The sequence below is a fragment of the Carassius carassius genome, chromosome 7, assembly GCF_963082965.1.
Source record: "Carassius carassius chromosome 7, fCarCar2.1, whole genome shotgun sequence".
Classification (NCBI taxonomy): domain Eukaryota; kingdom Metazoa; phylum Chordata; class Actinopteri; order Cypriniformes; family Cyprinidae; genus Carassius; species Carassius carassius.
Genome location: NC_081761.1, coordinates 38,102,448 through 38,118,258, shown reverse-complemented (window position 1 = coordinate 38,118,258; position 15,811 = coordinate 38,102,448). Strand labels below are relative to the sequence as shown.

The following is a 15,811-nucleotide window of genomic DNA, read 5'->3' as shown; positions in this document are numbered from 1 at the left end:
AGTTTTCATTTGGCCCAAGAAGACTTGTATTTATACATGTCTGTTGCAAATGTTCTTCTTCTATCAGATCACATCTTTGAGGAGATCTTGTACTCCAGTGATGTCAACCTGAAAGATGCCAAGATGATGCTTGAGGATGTTGTGATGCGACGTCTGCCGAAGTGTGTGGGAGAGACTCGACTACAAGAAACTGGAAGGATCTTCGAGGTAGAAGAAAACTGAGAAAACACAATGTTTTATTTAACTGCCATCTTTAAGTTAGATTTCTTCCAAACATTGTGGAGGGCACTGAATTTACAATGTTAAAATATCATCTTTGACTGCTGACTTGTGAGTTTTTCACTAGTGCAAATAAAATTATAGTGAAGCATATAATTAAAACTTAATTCAGAAATAAATTCTAATCTTGCCCTTCTGAACTGTACTTTAGGTTTAGAAATTGTGATTTTAAATTGGTAAATAAAATTTGTATTATCACTCCATTGAACTAACATGTTCTTGTTTGTATCCCAGTTTGCTGGTGGATGGTTGGCAAACTGGGACAGTGTCAAGATCACAGAAATAATTAAAATACAGATTTTTTAAGGAAAATTACAACCCAATATTGTGTTCCTTATCAGAATCATGTCCCCTTTTAATTATTGTTTTTAACCTCAATTACATTAACTTTCATATAACAGTACTCTAGTATGCTCTATGAATGATATGTCCCATTATTTAGTGTCAGTAAATGCATTAACAAGCATTAAATAACAATGACCAATATATTTGTTACAGCATTTAATAATCTTTGTTAACGTTAATTTATTGTTTATCATTTGTTCAGGTCAGCTCAGTAAATTCTATGAAAAGATACACTTTATTTGTATACTGAATGTTCAAGTCAACATTAATAAACATGAATAATATGCTAAATGAATATGCTTTAGAAGTATATTTCATTGTTAGTTCATGTTAGTTTTAACAAATGTACTTACTGTCCACCGACAAACCATCCCTTTCATTTTCTCATCATTTCAAACATTACAGTCAATAGAAATGTGCAGTTAAATAGCAATCATATATATATATATATATATATATATATATATATGTATGTATGTATGTATGTATATGTTTATTGGGGAGTGACATACACAGATAAAAACACACATTCTCATATAGATAATTTGTTTTCATTTATTGAACTGAAATCCAAATTTCTACAGGTTGAGTGGAAAACAGCGGTGGACGAGTGGAAAAAACTTCACCCAGATCTGGTCTTGCATAAGAAGGATTTCAGCACTGAAGTATGCTGTGTTAAAAACAACACTTACAGTCTTTATATTTTTTATTAGAGCTGTCAATCAAAAACAAAAAAGTCACAATTAATCCCACCTAACATTCAAGTTTTTAAATATACTTTTATATCGCAATAATTTTGCATACAATTTTTAACATAAGGAAAAAAACTTAAGGAGAGGATATTTTTTTATATCTGTTTAATGGCATCTTTTTATATATAAATGAAGGCCAGTATCACTGATACCAGTTCTACAGATGTCTCTATAAAATAGTTTTCCCCCTAATATTTATTCATTGACAATAGCCATTCAACTTTACAGTATAATTGAGAGCCATCAATTTGAACATTTATTAGACTTAAAAAAATGACTTCTAATTTAAGTGAAATTAAAACATTCTGAACATAAACTAATTATACATAAACTAATTATAATAAATGTCATATTTACCAGTGTCTGTCAGCAGAAATATAGTCATCAAACAATATTTTAAATTAAATAAAGATGAATATTTAAAGCTATAAAAGTTCTTTTTTTTCTTTTTATTTCTCTTTGTCCTTTGATTAATGGACATCACAGCTGCTGTTATTAGGCTATTTTGGCTGTTATTTCTTTAAAATCTGCTGCTGCCATTTCTGACCCACTTCAAGTATCAGTGTCTCTACTAATGAGCAGATGAGTTAAACTGAGTGTGTTAGATGAGTGAGACAGTGCTGGGCTTCAGAGACATGTTCTTAAATGTGACTCATATATTATATATTACATGGATGCACAGTTTTAAGGCAACTTTAATCGCCTTTTGGTAACGTCATGACTTAAAGGGATAGTGCACTTTCAAATTAAATTTTGGTATGTTTTAGCTTACCTCAAGGGCATCCAAGATGTAGGTGTCTTTGTTTCAGCAGTAGTTTACACTTTGATATTTTTAGGTCAAACCGTTCTTGTCTGTGACTCATATAATGCAGGTCTAAGGTCACCACCTCAAAGAGCAGGCACAGAGAAGTCCAAATTAAACAATTCCCCATCGTAAGTACACATTGATGACCTGAGACACGAAACGAGCAGTTTGTGTGAGAAAACAAACAGTATTTATATAGTTTGTATCTCTTATACTGTGCTCACACCAAATAGGAATAGAGCGTCTGGCGCGAATGATTTCAATGTTAAGTCAATGTAAAGACACGTTTACGCGCATCTGTAGGTCTCGCGGCGCGAATGAGGCGTTTAATGCATTCGCCCCAATGACGCGAATTGAGCGTCTGTTGCGATACGCATTTAGCATTTGACGCGAATTTGCGTCTGCCGCCAAGTTAAAAAATAGGAAATATGGCTTCAATTCGCACCGCGTTAATCAATCAGGAGCCTGCTCAGGAATTACTCATTCAACATGGAGGAACGACTGATGTTGCCAGTGAACAGTCAACCAGAGCTATATGACACAAGTATCACAAACAAGTTCATATTTCAGGAATAAAAAGGTCCTCGCTTGGAAGAGTATGTTGTAAATACACATTTAACTTTTGAGTCACATAAACGTTTATCGACCCGCTGCCTTCCCGCCGTTTTTCACAACTATTTTCCCCCTAATATAACCTACAGCTTCTATTTGCTAACAAGATAATGTGTTTATTCAGAAGAAATGTGCAGGAAAAAGTGGAAAAGACCCGAGTGCTCTATCAACATCAGCCATCTTGCAAACAGACAACCGCTAGCACTTGCCCCTCCCAGAAGAAGTGGATTTCACCTCGGACGCGCATCAATTTTGCTTCGTCTATTGCGCTCTAGACGCACGAATGCATTCAAAATGTTGAAGCGGCAAACTAGACGCGGTAGACGCGAATTTGACGCTCTATTCGCGTTTGGTGTGAACGCAGCATTATACACAACCATGTCCAAGTGATCTGAGGGCGCGCATGCTTCCTGGTGTGTGACGTGTGTGCGCGTTCTGGCTTAGTCTGCACAAGCGCAGGAAGTGATCTCTCGCGCGTGTACATCACTCATTGTTTACCACACGATACGCCACGATCTGCACTGTCTGAAATATAATACAGTAATTGTAATTAATTAATTGGTCGCCTCCAGTTTATACGTGGTAAACTAAACACAACATGCAAAACGCTGCGGCTCAACAGCAAAGAAAACTCAGATTCTTCCATCAGGCAGGTGTGTGATGGGATACTGTTAATGTCCTCGTCGTCGTCTTCTAGTTGTGGCATTGCTATGTTCCATTCGTGACAACATATGCTCTCCACTTCTGATGGCATCTCATAACACTTGCTACTAAAACACCACCAATTTTGAAGAGATCTCTGTCTCTGAGGCTTGAAGACGTGCTGCTGCAGCGGATCGCTCCTGATTACTTGATCTGTGTAATCTGGTTCAAATAAATATGGTTGTGAAAAACATTAAACGTTGTCTGTTGATATCAAAATCGTCTTCCATTGCGATTCCCTGTACTTCTAAATATGTTTCGATCTTCACAGTGAAAGGTAACACTTCCGAAATCTCTGTGTAAATAATGAGTGACGTACACGCGTGAGAGATCACTTCCGGGGCTTGCGCAGACTAAGTCAGAACGCGCACACAAGTCACACAACAGGAAGCACGCGTGCCCTCAGATCAGTTGGACATGGTTGTGTAAAAGAGGTAAAAAACAATATAAATACTGTTCGTTTTCTTACACAAACCACTCGTTTTGCGTCTTAGGCCATCAATGTGTACTTACGATGGGGAATTGTTTAATTGTTTAATTGACTTCTCTGTGCCTGCTCTTTGAGGTGGAGACCATAGACCTGCATTATATGAGTCACAGACAAGAACGGTTTGACCTAAAAATATCAAAATGGTTATCAAAAAACGCTAATTTTGACAGCACAAATTTTTTTTTTCACTTTTTGTTTGTTTTTCAATCAACAATGTTTAGTAACTTTAACATTGTAAATCTCCTCTCACAGGTGATTAAACTGGATTATAATAAGGAGGATACAAACCCTATCAACAGTGTCTATTTCTACAGAAAGAAGCAGCAGAAGAAAGGCTGCAAGATTAGGAAATATGAGGTACTCATACCACTGTGCTGCTCAAGTAACTTGCCACTTCAAAAATGATCAACATTTTAGAAAAACTTTTTGTAGAATAAGTAATTCTGAGATGATTGACTGTGTGGATTGGTGGTATGGTCATGGTTCTGTTGTGGCAGTCTAGCAGAATGTTGACCACTGAATAAACCTTATATAAGCACGCTATGATAGTGTGTTCCTGAAGGTGTCGTGGATCAGATGAGTCTGCTGATACAAGCTTGCTTGACATGATCTGCCAAAACTAACTGTGTGCTTGATTTCTTACGACACGTAATCTAGTGATTGCTCAAGCAATAAATAGCAGCTTGTATTCACAGTAAAGTTTTTATTAAACAACTGTTTGTGAGCTAACAGTTGGCCAACACTGTCAGACAAAATGTAGAAACTTTGTATCTTTAGTGATATAGCAGCTTGTAGGTTTTTTTTTTAAGGTCCTGTGAGGATTTTAAGCATCCTGGTCAGACAGGGAATGGTGTCCAGTGATGTCGAAACTGTAAAAAAAAATATATATATTTGTTAGTCACTATTAATTTGTTCCAAAAGTGATTGATAATAGTGAGATTAAAGGAATATTTTTCCCAAAAGTGAAAATTGTCATTAATTATTCACCCTCATGTTGTTTTCAAACCCGTAAGATCTTCATTCTTTGTTTTCTTTGTGCACAAAAAATATCTATATAGCTTTATAAAATTAAAGTTGAACCACTTATGTCACATGGACTATTTTAACGATGTTCTTGCTACGTTTCTGGGCCTGGGAATGTTGCAGTTGTTTTGCTGTCTGTGGAGGGTCAGAAAGCTCTTGGATTTCATAAAAAATATCTTAATTTGTTATTTGAAGATGAACAAATGTCTTTCAGGTTTGAAAAGACATGAGGGTGAGTAATTAATAACATAATTTAGATTTTTGGGTGAACTATCTCTTTAAGGTGAGTGGTATTCAGATGGTCATATAACAACTTTTATTTCAATAGTCACAAAAAAGACAACCCAGGGTGCAGGGAAACTTACTTTGGGTAAAAAGCAAGTTTCTTAGATCTGTAATGACTGATCAACAAGTTGATTTCACTTGTATCTCAGGTATCCAGTCTGCTGCCGAAGAAGTTTAGAGAACAAGTTGGTCGAGTTTACTACACAAAAAACTCTGATGAGGAGGAAAAGGATGCTAAGGAATGCTTTATATGGTGGTGCCTTGGCAAGGTGAGTGTTTATGGTTTTATTTGTCATCCCTGCAGAACTGACACACATAGAAACAGTGGCTACGTTTACATGCAGGGTCGTCGCTAGTGGGGTGAAAGGTGGTGACGATTATAGGGGCCCAGGGCTGAGGGGGGGCCCCTGGCGATCTCAACTGATGGCTGAGTCCAGCCTAAAAGACACTTGGACAACTGACGCGCCACTGCTGCGTGTCGTCAGGAAAGCTCATAATTTTCACCTGTTTTTAAATCTTGCCAATTTAAACATTCAAAAGAGTTTAAAGCATTCAAACACAAGACCAGGGAAAGCTGAACTGAGTAGCTGGTTACTCGCGCGCTGTGTTCGGTGCGCACGAGAGAGCCGCGTCTCGCGGACAGCAACACTGAACCGAGCTCTCTTCTGCTAAGATTTCCTCTTAGTCCCTCCTGCACCTGAACGAACAAATACAAATCGCAGTTTAAACAAAGAGAAAAGGATGTGAAAGAGCCCAATTCAGCAGCCGCGGTGTTCTGGTGTTCAGGATTCACGCAGAGACGCGTCTCAGAGCGCTTCAACAACGAATCTGCCTCATCTTGCTCTTGTACCGACAAATACATACAAAATATGTTAAAATACCCGTCTTGGAAAGTGTGTTCGATCTCATGTACGTGTGGTTATGTCTTAAGTGAAAGTAAAGAGTTAAGAAAGAAATCGGATGTATTTCATTATAATGATGCATTGTCTCTTAAAGTAACCGTTCCTAATTTACTAGCTCTGCTGTCAGTGTCTTTAATGTTAATCCAAGAAAATGAAAGTAAATCACTCACTGCTCTTGACTGAATAACTTTGTAGTTTTATTAATAATTTATCCACAATCCAAATCAACATTATTCAGACACCAGATATAATTGATTATATTGTTTTACTAGTAGGTGCAGAACACTATAGTTCATTTATGTGAGGATAGCAAAATAAAACGAACTGTCATATATTATACCCAAAACATATTCATACTGTACCAGTGAAAATAAAAATAAATAAATTTGGAATCAAAAAAGATTCAGACACTTTGACCTGACCATGTTTTTCTGTAATTGCTAATGCAACCTTTTCACACCACAGACTGAACAAAATTAAGCATTTAGTGGTAATTGTTCAACAAAGTATTGATAGTTGTGTAAATATTGTCATACTAACAGTTGTCTGACGTTTTGGTTGATTGTAATCCATTACATATCTTTCTATCAAAGTTATTTGACATTATTAAGATAAATTTGTGAGTTCTTGTAATATTTTATTACCAATTTCTAAACTACAACAAATAAACTGTAATAATGTGAGAAATGTTGAAGGTGTCTGAATACAGTGCTATTTTAAATTTAATTATTCGGTTTCTGTACCTGGACACCTACAAACTTGAAAAACTTAAACATTGTGTAAATAGCACAAATAAATAAATAGAACGAACATACAAATTAAACTATTTCAAACTGTATACAACCTGAAACGGGGCCCCGCTAACCCCAGCTACGGCCCTGTTTACATGCACACTGTTTGGTTAAATCGGACTGAATTCATTACGGTTCATGAATCTGATTGTAGTGTTTACATGAACGCTAAATAAAGTGATGCGGTTGATGTGCGGGTTTACATGTCACAAGCTTCAAATCAGAATAGAGTTTTTTAGACATGCGCACACTGATAGTGAAAGTGAAAAGTGAAAGTGACATATAGATAATATAGAGTTTCTCGCTGTTTGCACATAATAACCACTCTCCTACATGGTTTCTTTATTTATTTTTAAAAGCATAATTATTATATACACGTTTATGGATAAATAAAATGCCGTGCTGTGCTGCTCATATTTATCACACGAAAACAAAAAGCCCCAACCCATGCCCAAAATGGGTTGCCTGTGGATGAGTATTCAAAACAAGGCTGCCTTGCTCCACTTCACAGTTGCCGAGTAAAATTAGAGTTTTATAATGACAGGACACGCATTTATACAACACTTTATTCAAAAGGAGGAGCCGCTTGTTCTGTGCGCCATACGTCGTTACGTTATTTCTGTGCATGCGCAGTCCTTTCAGTTTCATGGTTCAATCCGATCGAGTGTTTACATGCTCACTCAATCATAATAGAAAAGGAATAAACCACCCCCTTCAATCGGATCGAAATTTGGAGCTCAATTGGATCGATTAAAGTGTTTATATGAAAGTTTTCCAATCCGATTGAGCCGTCATCCAATTATGTCTTTGCAGACGTTGAAAAGACGTCCACTGAGGAGCCAGAATGAAAGTTTTTTTGACGTCTTCTGTACGTCTGATTTAGACGTTCACAGAACCTCCTTACAAGGTTAAAAACTAGTTCAAAAGTGGTCAGTGGAAATATTTTCAACATCATTTAAGGTTCATTTAGACATCATTTATACTGTTTCTGGACCGAATCAACACTCTCAGGATGCGTTAGATTTAGACTCGTGTTATTTCAATGTAATTTCCAGATACTGTGTTTGTCCTAAAATCAAGAAAATAAAATAATCTTCATGAAATAATGAAATAATTGACGATTGAGCTTGTGGTAAAATCAACTGCAAATCAAAGACAATAAATCTCTGAAGATCTCAGCAGAGGAGGATCAAACATCTCCACAAACATGAGAATCATTAGATTGACTTTATTTCTGTCAGACATCTAGAGAAGCTCTTATTGAGAATTAACAGAGGTTTAAATGTTGATATTTGATTCATTTGAAGTCACCATTGTGGTGGACAGTGTTTGGTTTAGTTGGGATCTTGGTCCAGCTACTTCTTGTGTTAGTTTGTCTCTTGCTGCTATAACTGTGTTTTAATAAACACTCTTGGTGTGGTAGAGAGCACTGAAATCAAGTGTTAACATCTTGCATTTAATGGGGACAAAATTATAGCAAACAATATATTTATGTTTTATTGCAGCTATGGATTTATTTTCGTGGATAAAAACCTTGTACTTTTTTTTTTGAAAATGCATCAGGTTATCACACACAGACAGTCAAGATTGTGGATATGCATCACATCAATGTTGACAATCAAAACAAGAAAGTCTGGAAAATAAGGATGAGTTTGTGCTATAAAGCTGTTTTGATTGTCACTGTTTTTGTGATGCATATGCTAAATCATGATGTCTGTGTGTGTGTAAATGATATTTTTACTCAAAATATTTCAAACACACATTTTATCCATCTTCAAAATAAGCAAGTGTTTTGCTCTTGGTGTCCTTACTGTAGAGTCAAAAGGTTTGGGGGGATATAAATGAAAAAATTAATAAACAAAACTAATTTCATGACCTCAGATACTAAATCAGACATACAGAAGACGACAAGTTGGATAAAGGGCCAATGTGAATAGTGGGAGATGGAAACACATTTGTGTTTGTCATGTGACTTTGCGCTATGGTACCGCAAATCCTAATCAGCCGATTGAGCTCGTTCCTCAGCATCTAAATTTTGTTTTGGTCATTCTAAAAAAAATGCCTTTGCAAAGTCTATCATCAAAGCATTTATGTATAATTGTCTCACATGACTGCATTCTCAAACAGCAGCATCCAACCCCGAAAGCATTGACAGCATTTATTGTGTCTCGCTCTGAGATGCAAGTAATTTATTGCATATGAAAATTATTATATTCAGTGGCTTCTCACATGGAACTTTGTATGGAAACCCGGCTATAGTCAAGTTTTTTTTTTTAATGTTGGCATAAAAACAGCACAATTACCAGGATTCAAAGGGAAAAAAACTCACCCTCTCTTTTCTCTCTCTTTTTCTTCAAGTGTGTTATTGAGCTATACGACCAGAATGAGTTTAAAGGCACCAAGTGTGTGGTCACAGGGAACTGTTCATCATTGGACCGCTGCAGTATAACAGAGGTTCGCTCCTGTAAGGTGATCCGAGGGGTCTGGAAGCTCTGGAAGGGTCGTGGCTACAATGGAGATGATTACCTACTGAAGGAGGGACAGTATCCCAATCTTAAGGCATTGAGTGATAGCATATCCAATGCTTCTGCTCCTGCTCCCGCTCCCGTTCCTGATCCTGCTTGGTGTCTTGAATGTCTGCCATTTACGATCCACCTCTATGAAAAGGAGAATTTTGAAGGCCCAATCTTTGAAACAACAGTTGACCTTCATTCATTGGACGGCTGTGGTATAAAGGAGGTCCGCTCCTGTAAGGTGCTCAGTGGTCTCTGGGATCTCTATGAGGGTCCTGGCTATGCTGTACCCCGTTACCAACTGAAGGTGGGGGAGTATCCCAATCCTGGGTCATGGGGCAATGGCAACACTGCTCCTGCTCTGTCTGTGAAACGTCTGACATCTTATAAGATCCGGCTTTTTGAAAAGGAAGATTTTGAAGAGCCAATGCATGAGACAACAGTTGACCGTCGTTCATTGGACGGCTGTGGTATAAAGGAGGTCCGCTCCTGTAAGGTGCTCAGTGGTCTCTGGGATCTCTCTGAGGGTCGTGACTATGCTGAACCCAGTTACCAACTGATGGAGGGGGAAGAGTATCCCAATCCTGGGTCGTGGTGTGCCAGTGACCCCACTGCTCCTGCTCGGTCTGTTAAACGTGTGACAGAGTAAATTCTATGACTAATTTCCCTCATTCATCTTTAAAGTAGGACTGTCAGGATTGAATGCTTACAACTGATTGACAGCTACTGAAGCCACATGTGCCTAAATGAGATTATTTTGTGAATAAAGCGTGTGGTAGATGCTGCTGAAAAAGAGCAGTGCAATGAAATATCAGTGATGAGTAAATCAGTTTAAAGAAAAGGCTATTAAACTATAGTGGGGAAGATTTTACCTTGATTTTACTTCTTCACGAATGCAGTAGACTGATATTTGGGGCTAATAGCTGATTTATGTTAGTGTTTGAGCAGCTTTCTATATGCATGTTGTTATTATTATTATTATATTCACAATGTGGTGCTGGATGTTGGGTGAACAGATACTAGTTAACAGAAGATAATGGTGAAAGGTTGTGTTATATTAGGACAGGTTTGTTTGGTGATGGATAAATATAGGTAACTGATGGACCATTTATTTTTTGGTAATTTACTGTGTGTGTGTGTGTGTAGAGTAGAGATCTGGTACAGCTCTTGTGAGATATTTTGGGGAGGTGCTATTTTTTAGAGATTGAATTTGATATGGAAACAGTCATTTTCTACATCTAATCTTTAATCTTTTAGGATGCAGGAGTTTAGTTATATATTTTTTGTGTGATTAATGGGAAAACAGGTTATTGGGTGAAAATGTAATGCATTTCAGCTTGTTATTCTCAAAAACTGACAAAAATAAACTGTAATGCATCAACAACAATGGAGCAAGTATTTATTTCTTGTCTAATAAATGTTTGTTTTATTTTATTTTATAACTAATTAATCTGTTTTGATACACTAATTAGAGAGTTTCTAAAGACTAATAAAACCAGCTGTACAGATTTGAACAAAAATCAAAATAAGATAGTGAGAACCAAAATGTGCTGAATATATTTTATTTGTTTTTAATGCACACAGCTGTCATATTTTTACAATATTGCAGCATTTTGATCAGATATGAAAATAGAAATTGCTCAAAATAACAGCAGTTTACGCACAAAACTCTCTTAACTTCTCTGTAAGTTAAAACAGTAGTCAACATTTGAAGTGGATCAAGAAAGTTATGACAAGAACACATTTTGAGTTTAAGGAAAACTTTGATGAAAGCTTTTGATCCACTTCAGATGTTGACTATATAGTATATATAGTGTAGATTTTGTAAATTCTCCTGATTTTTAAACTACTGTATGTACAAATGTCCGAAATGTTTACAGTCTGCAGCTTGAGACCTGTTTGCCAGTTGATGAATCTGAAAAAGATGATGAAGAAGAACATAAATCTGTGGAGGTAAAAATGGAAGTGTGCAAACTCTGTAATAACTTTTGCAGTTCTGAGTTTTTGCAGAGTTTTGGCCTTGGTGACAAATAGCTTGATGTGAGATAAATATGGTAAATAAAAGTTGGGACGGTGATTTGTATATTGTTTCTTGTCAAACTCATCCAAACACTCTATCAGATACCACGAGAAAACAACAAAAGGTGCTAATATACACTCACAATGTGATATAATACCAGCAAAAAAAAAAAAATCTATATAATCCTAACCTTTAAGTCCATACCAAAATCCCAGATAGCCAGTCAATGAAAATATAAATAAATATAAAAATGATAGATGGATAGATGGATAGCAAAAATATATTATGGAGTTGCATGTTGAATTGTCATAAACAGGGCCGTGGGGTTAGCGGTTGCACCAGTGAGACCTGTTTGAAATCATTTAATTTGTGTGTTCATTCTATTTATTTACTTGTGCTATTTACACAATGTTTATGTTTTTTTGTTGTTGTTGTTGTTGTTTTTAAATGTAATTTTATTAATAAGATTCGGGAGGAGCGCGTCAGATACTTAGCCTAACCAACACAGGTGGACCATAATCAAGTAATCAATCCCATAGTATAAATATCGCTGACTTACCTCTATCCACTGACGGTTTATCAGCATCCCTCCTCCACCCCATCTCCTCACTTCAAGTTCACTTTATAAATAGACGGGGAAGGGGGGGTACTCTAGGTTCGGGCCATTCCCGAGCTCGGAGCCCTTCCCCGGACAGCACGCCAAATACGCATTCCATACCTCAGCTAATTATATGTAAGCGTGAACTATTGAAACAAATTAATCTTGATAATGTCAGATAACATCGGTAGAAAGGTATGTAATGGACAAAAGTCAACCAAAAATTACATAATTACATTCTGGCCCCAATTTTATTTATTTATTTTGTTAATGTTACTGATAGTCCACTGTATGAAGAATTTTTGGGTATAACATGTTACAGTTTACTTCATTTTGCTATACTAACTTACATAAATGAACTATAGTGTGGATATCTAGAAGTCTCCCATCTGGATGACAGCACATTTCTATGCATTTCATGTAAATATCAGCTAGAGTGAAGTTATCATATATGATCAGTGTGTGTTTGAGAACTCATCACGTCATGGTTTGATTGATGGCATAGACTCAAGGACCCGGACTGACATGTCTGCAATTTCATTCTCAGTCTAAGTATCTCAAATTTAAGTTATTTGTAATTTGTTTCGTTTACATTGTGTACGTTAGACATAAAAATGCTTTAAGAAGCGAATTTTTTTAGACATTTGACAATACACAAAGATGACAATACAGACATATTTAGATGTTGGCTGGAATATATTCAAATGTTCTGTAAGATCACGGACAGTATAAAAGTGTTCACACATACAGTGATACAAGAGTACAAGCGAAGGGAATGTAGTGATGTGTCTTCAATCTTCTTATTCTTAACAGCATAGAAGCATCTGTCAGTTTACTGCCAAATAGTTTGCTACATAATTTATTGAAATTGTTTAAATTGTTTATTTTTATTATTTTTTTTTATCCTGTGAAGCTGCGATTAAAATAAATGAACCTGACAATGCTGCACAAAGTATATCAAATTTATGTTGACTTGAGAAAGCAACCATACTGATATTCTATTTAAGATTATTATTATTATTTTGAGACTAAAATTTGTAAATGTATTTCTTCCTAGAGTTTTCAAGTTATAACATCCTAAATAATCTCAGATCTCCAAACCAGTCTGACTTCAGCCTAGAATTGACTACATGATTTTTACCCGTTTTTTATCGATTTTCTCTCTGGAGAAGTCGACGCTAGTTGCCAAAAGTCAGATCTAGTCTGCAGATCTGACTTGACAGATTTCATAGAAAACGGAGTAGTTTATGATGGTCACAGACTACATTTTTTTAGCTTCAGACTTTAAGTCCATCCAGTTTGAGGAGATCAAACATGTTTGATATTTAAAGATGATTTTAGAACACATATTGATTTAATTTGTCAAGCGTCTCCTAGCAACAAACCACACCTTTCTGCATCAGTTGGTTGTGATCGGAGTGACTTTAAAACACAAGACATCATACATTTACCAAAACTGTGAACAGTCATGAAGGAAAAACTGGTAATCACACAAAAAACTGAGGATCACACACTACCAGACTTTAAAATCTCTTCAGATTTTGTCCTGTGGGTTATCCCAGCCTTTATTGTGCTATATCATTTCTAACCGATTAAACTTACATTCAAAACCAAATACTATAGATATACAAAAGCCATTCACATATCACTTATTAATAGGGAAAACTGCAAAGTGCAATATAACAGATTATTTCCCACCTTCTAAAGGAAAGACCTTCTCGCTGTTATTTTCAGATGTTTTATTGCTTATGAGTTATTGTCTATTAATAAAGCGAAGCCATTACAAATGTTGATGCGTTAAAACTTTATTAAATGAAGAGTCTCTGAGTAATTCAAATACATATAGGTATAACATATTCTTCTGTAACTGAATATAACTATTCAGCCTAAAGAGGCTCGTCCCAGCTGAGCAGTTGTGTTGTTGAGGAGGAATCCAGATCCTGTGGCCATTTAACTGAGTCTCAAAGGTAAGAGCAATTGTTTACAACTGTTATGGGGACATAATATAAGGATTTACCACGACTAACAAATACAACAAAACAAAAGACTCATGTTTATGATTGGTCTAGCCTGGAAAATAAGTTTTTAAATGGTATTTGAGCATAAGGAACAACATTTATAAGGCAGTTCATTTCAGATTTTGTTGCTGATATATGTAATTTAATTGTGAGCTCAGCAACCAGTTTTTCAGATTTGCCCCAGTTATTGATTATTTATGCTGCACTGTAAAACCCGACAAGTTAACTTAACTCAAACCGTTTGAGTAAACAGATTGCCTTGATTTAAATCATGTAAGTTTTAAAACTTTGCATTCAAGTAATTAAGTGATTAATTGAGTGATAATTGTGAATTAGTGATGAACAGCTGCTGTTAACAAACAGAATCACTGAAGAAAAGAGAAACACAAGAACTACTACAACTGACTTCAGACACAGTCTTAGATGAAATCATACTGAAATAAAATACATGAAATCTCTCAAGGTCTGATTAAACAACCGCACAAACAGCATCACCAGCTCCACTTATTAATAACCAGACTGACTTTATTTCTGTCAGACGTCTACAGAAGATCTTATTGAGAATGAACTAAGGTTTAGATGTTGATTTATTGTTTCATTTGAAGTAACCATGTTAGAGATCAGTGTTTGCTTTAGTTGTGCTCTTGACCCTTGACTTCTGTCTTTGTGTTTTCTCTGGCTGTTATAACTGTGTTTTTCTAAAACACATTTGTTGTAATTCAAAAGTAAAGTAATTGGTTTGACCAATTACTGGCATAGAAGAAAAATGTATGTGTACAAAATGTTTATAAAGTCATTTTTATATTAACTGATTATCACAGAACCACTGGCTCTTAGTGTCATTTTTTACTAGAACCACTTCTACAAATTACACTACACCTACTTCATCAAAGATTAGACTCTGTACGGCTCAATAATTGTGAACAATAATGAATAATTATCATCACCAATATAGAGTATAACAACCTACACCTAGGTACAGGTTAACACCTGATGGCATTTCTTCTGGGCTTTTGAATTACAACAAATGTGTTTTAGAAACACACGGTTATAACAGCCAGAGAAAACACTAAGACAGAAGTCAAGGGTCAAGAGCCCAACTAAAGCAAACACTGATCTCTAACATGGTTACTTCAAATGAAACAATAAATCAACATCTAAACCTTAGTTCATTCTCAATAAGATCTTCTGTAGACGGCTGACAGAAATAAAGTCAGTCTGGTTATTAATAAGTGGAGCTGGTGATGCTGTTTGTGCGGTTGTTTAATCAGATCTTGAGAGATTTCATGTATTTTATTTCAGTTGATTTCATCTAAGGCTGTGTCTGAAGTCAGTTGTAGTAGTTCTTGTGTTTCTCTTTTCTTCAGTGATTCTGTTTGTTAACAGCAGCTGTTCATCACTACTTTACAATTATCACTTTAATTGTTACTTTAATTACAAAGGTTTAAAACTTACGTGGTTTAAATCAAGGCAATCTGTTTACTCAAACGATTTGAGTTAAGTTACTTGTCGGGTTGTACAGTGTTGATAAAGAATCTACATAATTTACTTTAAACATTTTGCTTTTTATTTTATCTTTTATAAATTAATTTAGCATACTTTATCTTTTCCTTTGTGTTAATATTATGATGTTTAAAATCAACGTGTATTTTTCAATGTGTAAATATCTTAGAATC

At 35.7% G+C, this 15,811-nt stretch overlaps 1 protein-coding gene across 1 annotated transcript; it reads left to right on the top strand.

Annotated features, from left to right (window-relative positions):
- The first annotated feature begins 36 nt into the window (after positions 1-36).
- On the top strand, positions 37-10,188 carry LOC132144291 (beta/gamma crystallin domain-containing protein 1-like). Its single transcript, XM_059555070.1, has 4 exons — positions 37-207; positions 4,238-4,342; positions 5,443-5,562; positions 9,345-10,188. Exons 1-4 carry the CDS (start codon positions 37-39, stop codon positions 10,146-10,148), a joined length of 1,200 nt encoding a protein of 399 aa, XP_059411053.1. The 3' UTR covers positions 10,149-10,188.
- Positions 10,189-15,811: the final 5,623 nt, after the last annotated feature.